The following is a 7,691-nucleotide window of genomic DNA, read 5'->3' on the forward strand; positions in this document are numbered from 1 at the left end:
ACGACAGTTCCTCAGAGGGGCAAAAAATATAAGGCCCCCACTAAAACCACCTGCTCCAGCTTGGGACCTTAACTTCGTGCTGGAAAAATTGACATTGCCTCCTTTCGAACCTGCCTCCTCAGCAGAACTACAATACTTGTCATGGAAAACAGCCCTGCTTTTGGCTATTACCTCAGCATGCAGGGTTTCAGAGCTACAGGCCCTTATGGCAGTGCAACCTTTCCTCATTTTCCATCAGGACAGAGTCTCCTTACGTACCAACCTTACCTTCATGCCAAAGGTAGTATCCAGTGTGGCTTTGAATCAGGCTATCCATTTACCCACCTTTTATCCAAACCCCCAGAATGAAGGGGAGAGACTACTTCACTCCTTGGACATTCACAGGCAACTTCGTTACTATTTGGACAGGACAAAGTCATTCAGAAAATCTGAACAACTTTTTGTGTCTTATGCTGCTGGTGTTCAAGGAAAGGCTATTTCCAAACAGACTATTTCAAAATGGATAGCCCACTGCATCCGCTTTTGTTATTCTTTTCATGGGAAAACAGTGCCAGGACTCATCAGATCACACTCCACCAGGGCAACAGCTACGTCAGCAGCATACCTTGGGGGGTCCCGACCAAGGACATTTTGGAAGCAGCTACCTGGAGTTCAGTGCACACTTTTACCAAGCACTACCACCTGCCACTATACTCTAAATCTAGAGGGGACTTTGCCACCGCAGTCCTGCAGGGCATTCTAGCCCCTCCTAATTCAGCTTAATACCAGCCACCCTTCCATAGCTTTGGGATTCACCCAAGTGTAATGACTGCAGCAGTATGGCACGATGAACATAGTACAGTTTTGTACCTACCATAAATGTAGATGTTCGAGTGCACATACTGCTGCAGTCCAGGTTACCTCCTCCATCCCTCTCAGGACAGGGCTTATGACAAACACCTCTTGCATGCATCCAACTTGGGGTATTCCTATATGGTGTATTTGCTTGCATCTACTAATTGGCTTTATCTACTGATGTGAGATTGCATAACATCATGTATTGCCTGCCTATTTGGGGGCACCTGACATCTGGGGCAAGAAAAACTGAAGAAAATGGCGTTGGCTGCCTCTTTTATACCCCTGCCGCTCTGACGTCAGGGAAAAAGTGACGACAACCGACGCTGGACCAAGACTTTGGAATTCGGCCGACCGAGGACCCGCCTGATGGCAGGATAACCTAAGTGTAATGACTGCAGCAGTATGTGCACTCGAACATGTACATTTATGGTAGGTACAAAACTGTACTTTATGGTGAGTACATAATTTTTTTCTGATGTTTCTTAACTTTATTGCTTCCCTAAGACAAAAGAGAGCTAAATGTAACCCAGCACCATGGATGAGTTCTAAAACAATAATTAATGAACACAAGGGAAAGGGAATGGAAGCAGTGGAAGACTGCACAAAACACAAACTCTACAAACATATCGAACCTTTAGAAACCAGGTACAAAATAAGGTAAAACAAGACAAAAAATGTTATCAATTGCAGCACCTACATAAAAGCTATCCTAAACAATACTAAAACTCAATTAACAACCTACTAAATCCCAGTAAGACAAATATATCTAATTATTTATCTAAATAATCTGATTATAGCAGTGCCTGCAAATGTAACAATGATTTGCAACTATAGCCAGTTCAGTAAGCAGCCAGCACAACCTTACTACAGTACAGACTGCAAATCACCTTCAATGTGGATAATTCTCCCTAGAACCTGTGACGGTTAACCAAAGTTAAAAAAAATACTTAAACCAAACCCTGTAGTGAAATTTATCGATAACATTCCACCACACAGTTTGAAAATTTCTGCTGATGCCATAGCTAAGCTTTTGCTTTTCTAGTAAACATATATATTTCAGAACAATATGTACCCAACTTATGAAAACAGTCTTGTATAATACCCATACACAAAGAAGGAATACACACTCTCTTTGAACTTCAAAACAATTGCCATATTCTCTTCTTTTAAAATTCTGGAAAATTAAATTCTACACCACCTTATATCCAATAATATCCTGTCTGAAGCTCAACATGGCTTCTGCCCTGGCCACGGTACCGAAACTGCTGTACTTAGCTAAGTGATGGTGAACCTTTTGGGTATGGCATGTCAAGAGCTCCTGATACACAATAACTCGGTACACTTCACATGAGCAACAAATGCAAAAGGAGTGTCTTTGGTAACTTGGGTGTTGGTGGTCGCTGGCATGTCCCACAAAACGTCATGGTGTGTGTCACCTTTGACATGCGTGTCATAGGTTCACCATCACTGAGCTTCTAAATACAATAAACTTGTATAAGACCAAGGTCTCATCGCTTTCCCCATATCCTTTTATCTAGCTAAAGCATTTCATACTGTTTCACACAATTTACCTCTAAACAGACTATATCAACATATAATGAGTAAAAACACTGTAAACTAATTTATGGTTATGTTTCTACAGATCTCAGTTTGCCAAATGGCCACAGACATTTCTCATTCAAACTCATCTCAGTAGTGGTACCTCAAAGTTGTATGCTTGGACCTGTACTATATAATATCACTAAAGATATACACACAGCCACTATAATTCAGTATGCCAATGACTCCAGCCTTGACACCTGCAGACAGTCTAGATCAACTCCAGATATATACCCAAGAATCCCTCAACTCTTGAAAGATGGTTTGTAGATTCACAACTTGTGCAAAATGACAAAAAAGACTAGGCTAGTAATATTCCTAGTTGACTTCTCCAACAAAATTACCCTTACAACTTACTGTCACTTCCACTAGCAACCCACCTATAGAACAATTCAGCCAAGCTAAACTTCTAGGAGTTATCATAGACCAAAAACATTAGATTTAATAAATACTTTATGTAAGTAACAAAACCAATCAAAAACTTGGTATGCTATATAAATCTTAATCATACCGTACTGGACAAACCCAGCTAGATACTACACATACTCTGCTATTCCCAAGTTTGTAAATGCATGTACAATACTAATATACCAAAAGTACAACTCCAAAAACTTAAAAAAAATGCAATCAAATAGTCAGGTTTGCAGCTAATGTGAGAAATGAAACATGCCACTATCTAACAGTACTGAAAACGACTGGGTAGAGTTTCAACACACCCTGATCTGCTAAAGACCGCACACAGCAAACCATCAAACCTTCTGAATGTCCACCAATTGCTCATCTAATCCAGAAATGCAAACTTTCTAGATCTGAAAACTAAAATCAAGTTGTCAACTTTCAGTCCCACAGTCTTTACAGTGATGCTGTTTATTCAGTATATTTTGCCAGTCTGTGGATTTCTCTATCCCCTAAACGAAGATCATACACTAACCATAAACTGTTCATAATGCAGACCAGAACATAACTAACACTCACCTGGATCTGCAGTTTTAATCAAACCTAACCATTACGCTTACTTACTTTGTCAGCTCCGTATAACTTCTACCGTCTCACCTTTCACTCCTACATGTTAGTATATTCTTGGCTCCCTATCAAAATGTCAGCACTCATAACACTGAGTGCTGACACATCGGAAACAAAATACCGAAAATGCAGGACAAAAGCCAATATTGGGCATCGCTCTTCTCCTTTAAACTTGGTTTTATATAAACCAACTCAAAGATCACCATACCACATAGAAAAAGCAATATTCCGAGAAATGGCCGCCTCAGACTTGGTATATATACATTTTTTCAGCCATACAGTATCTGTATTTTGGGACTCTTCAAAGTGGGTCCCAACATTTCAGATGGTCAACATATTCTCTTCTGAAACCACTAACTCTGATTTGGTTCACTGATGCCTACATTAACTATACTGTCAAACCCTTTTACCTTCAACCTTGTGTACACCAGCTGTCTCATCTCAGCTTATCTCTTTGCCTTTGTTATTCCTATCACTTAATCTGTTTCAGCCTGTATCTGTTTTGGTTGAAGTACAAGTATACTGTGACTATCCACTATCAGCTATATTGATTACTGTATTCTATTTTTATTTCTGTAAATTTTGATGTGAATGTTGAGCTTTATTCACTTATACATTATACAGTTTTTCTTTTGGTGCTTTTCTCCCCATGCCTCCACTGAAAATGGACCACTGGCTTAATCAAACTATCCTGGTTAACAAATAAAAATAAATAACAATAAATAAATAAAACTTGAACTGTCATAGCTACCTCATCTGAGTTTTCTTCCCTGCTCTTATTGTCAAATGTTTGATCTGGGAATCTGGCTTTTTATTGATGGCAGTGTTTTAGAGTGCAGTATCATCAAAATGAACTCCTCAAACACTGATCATATTGTAAATGTTTAATTATAGGTTAGGTATACTAAATCCTAGGTCATGTAACAGCAGGAGTGATTCCCTTTCTTCCTGAAACAGTGCAACCTCAAGAGTAAATTTGTTTAAGTGGGTGGGGGAGGGGGTTGATTTTTGTGAGTTTAACAATTTAGATTTGTCAGTGAGTTTGCTCAGATGATGTGGGACATGTTGATGAAGTGCTGTGTACCTGTTTAATCTCATGTGAGAACTTGCTGTAAAATTCACTGCATTTGGTGATGTATTACAGAATATGCCTTTGAGTTAAGAATTTGCAGTTGCAAAAGAATTACCTGTTAAGTAGACTACCTGTACAGATTTACTATCTGTAATAGTAGGCCACATTTTTCATTCTTCCCCTGTGTGACTTTTCCTTTACGTGCCCTTTGCAGTAACTCTGCTTTTCTTTTTTGTTGTGTGTTTACCTCAGTTTTTAGTTTGGATTTTTTGTAAGGGCCAGTTTGTTCTCTTGTAATAAAGAAAAATGGCATTTCTGGGGAGGTACTATACATATGATTACCTGATTATCACATGCATGTAGCAGCAAACCCCCCCACACACACAATTAGACAATAAATTTACTCTTGAGTTGTACAAGTTCGAGGAGAAAGGGAGTCACTCCCAGTGTTACATGACATAGGATTTAGTATACCTAACCCATAATGAAAGACTTGTGCTGTCTAATTTTTCTGTGATCTTTTTAGCCAAGTCATAGTAGTGATCACATTGCACAAAGATTCTCTCAAAGATCTTTTTTTTTTGTTTTTTTTTCTTTAGTATTATAACTGGCGGTGATCATTAGCACATGACCTCACATGCAATTTTGCAGGCTCATTGCCCTTTAGTTTTCTGCAGTAGCCCCTTCCCCATCATCAGAAGCTTCTGACACAGAGCCAAGTACATACAACTCATGTCTGTTAAGTGGTAATAATTGGTGATATTTTAGAAGGTAAACAAGTACTGTAAGCAAGAAACTCTGTATTTATGTAGTTACATATTACTGTATATTGGCACAGAGCAGTGAATAAATCTATTATGTATCATGTTGTTTCAGGGATGTAGATCTTCGAATGGCAGAACTACAGAAAGACTGAAAATAGAAGAAGCACTTATAATTCAGACCCTTGTTTAATCAGCTTCATTGGCAGGAGCAGCCATCACTAATGGTTACAGAATTTTTTTGTTATTCACTGGAAATGTTATTTGTCCTAGTTTGTATAGTACAGTACGACCTGGAAATGATTTTACGTCATTGTGTTGTGCTGGGGTCTTCATATACCTCTTTGAGATTGAAAATGACATGCTAAGGAATTATCTGTGACTGTTGAAAAATATTTTGACACAGAGCCAGCCCAGCTTCCTCCTGAAGAAGTAAACCCTCCAGCATCTTACCATCCAAACTGGCAGCATTTCCCTCCAAAACATTGTTTGAGTTGGTCATAATGCTCAATTCTTCATCAGAAAAACTGTTAAGTGCATGGTCTGCAGCATTGTCCTCCTTTTAAAAGATCAGCATCTCCTGGAATATTTGATCTGTTTTCTTTTCTTTTTTTGTTATCCTGTAAATAAACACTGTAGTAAGTAACTCTGTAAAGTAAGGATCAGATCCTTTTCTCATTTAAACATTATCAGCAGTAAAGATGCAGCAGAAATGTAATACGTGTTGTACATTTGTGTGTTTGCATGTGTACACGCACACACATACACACACATACATATTACATATATTTGGGTACAGTTTGCTTGGTTGAATCACATTTGTGTGACTCAAGTTGACTGCTTTTGGTTTTGAGTGAGAGAGTGCTTGAGAACTCTGTCTTGGACGAATTCTTGTCGATTGTCAAAGGTAAATAGTGGTTCTGAGAGTTTGTATGCAAGTGTCCGTGGTTTAGGGTTAGGGTAAGGGTTACATCAGGGGATAGATGTATTTTGTGTGTATAAATGAATGTTTTAGGTTTAGGGTTAGGTAAAGGGATAGTTCTAATGTGCGTGCAAGTGTGATTGCTAGGAGATAAGTGTACTGTTTGTGTGTATGTGCGAGGTGAGTGCCCCAGCTGTTTTGTGTAGTGGTAATGTTTCAGAAAGGGCTTTTTTATTGTAAGTTGCACATTCAGGTTAGCAGGGCAGGGTTAGGACTAGCACGCATTACTAAAGCAGAGCGGGGGTGATGGTGTATTGTTCAGGAGGTGTTACCGTATTTGGAAGAGTAAAAACTTAAGGTCAGAATTTTGAAAAAAAAAAATCCCTCGTTATGATCTTGAGTTGAAATCCCACAGAAATAATGCCTGCCTGAATTTTATGTGAAGTGCATAATGTGTCTTGCTGCACTGTGTAGATGGCTGTCAAAAACTGAACATGCATTTCTATTTCAAGATAGAGTTTAAAGGACTGCAGCACTGAATAGTGAGTATAGGTAGCATATGTAAGAATGTCATGAATATTATCTTTGCATGGAGATGGTTCTCATAGGTAGGTACTTGGTTATTTGCCCGAAGGCATTTATAAGCCTAGCCAGAATGTGTTGGCTTTAGCCACCCCCCTTAGATTAGTTCCCTGTGCCTCTGTCCAGCAGAGTCACTGAAGTGATCCCTGAGGTAAACTTTCTGTTTCCCATCCACTCGTTGAGGTTTCTTTTGAAGAGTGTTAGCGAGGAGCTCTGCCTAATGTAGATTGGGATCTTGTTCCAAAGCATGGGAATTCTCTGGGACAGGAATCTATCCCTCCAGCACGTCCTATTTATTGTTGTGGTGAGGTTTAGATCCCTAGAGAGTGTGGCTCGAGGGGATAAGGTTTTCTTTAGGTGGAGCATGTCCATCACTTCTGGGTTGGACATGGCCTTGTATGTCAGTCAGAGATCACCTCTGAGTAGGCGGTATGCAACTGAGTACAGCTGTAGTTTCTTCAATCGAGCTGCACAGGGCATCTGTTTGAAGCCAGTGATCCTCTTGGTGAGGTACTTCTGTGGTCTTTCCAGCTGTTGCAGGTGTCTTGTAAGGTACATCCCAAATGGGGCGTTGTACTCTATGATGGGTCTGATGAGTGATGAGCAGAGGGGTACAATGACCTCTCTTGATCTGGATGCGAACCCCTTTGTGATTAGGTGGGCCACATAGAAAGATTTTCTAACCACTTTGGCAATGTAATTATCAAAGGTGAGATTACTATCTACTTGGGTCCCCAGTTCCCTTATTACGTCTTCCGTATTTAGGGGACTACCACTTATGTGGTAGTTTGTGGGTACTTTGTTTTTTCCAAAGGGGATGACTATGTACTTTTTGGCATTTAGCTTGAGGCCATGATTTTGACACCGGTATCCGTCTCAGTGAGACCCTTTTGGA

The 7,691-nt window shown here is 39.6% G+C and overlaps 1 protein-coding gene across 1 annotated transcript in view; it reads left to right on the forward strand.

Moving 5' to 3' along the window:
* Positions 1-6,010, forward strand: part of PROSER3 (proline and serine rich 3) — a 1,217,796-nt gene extending 1,211,786 nt beyond the window's left edge. Inside the window, exon 12 of the mRNA XM_044080441.1 lies at positions 5,408-6,010. Within this exon, the coding sequence (XP_043936376.1) occupies positions 5,408-5,447 (40 nt within the window). The 3' untranslated portion in view covers positions 5,448-6,010. The remainder of the gene's footprint in view (positions 1-5,407) is intronic.
* Positions 6,011-7,691: the final 1,681 nt, after the last annotated feature.

The sequence above is a fragment of the Protopterus annectens genome, chromosome 8.part0, assembly GCF_019279795.1.
Source record: "Protopterus annectens isolate FY-2018-M chromosome 8.part0, PAN1.0, whole genome shotgun sequence".
Lineage (NCBI taxonomy): Eukaryota > Metazoa > Chordata > Ceratodontiformes > Protopteridae > Protopterus > Protopterus annectens.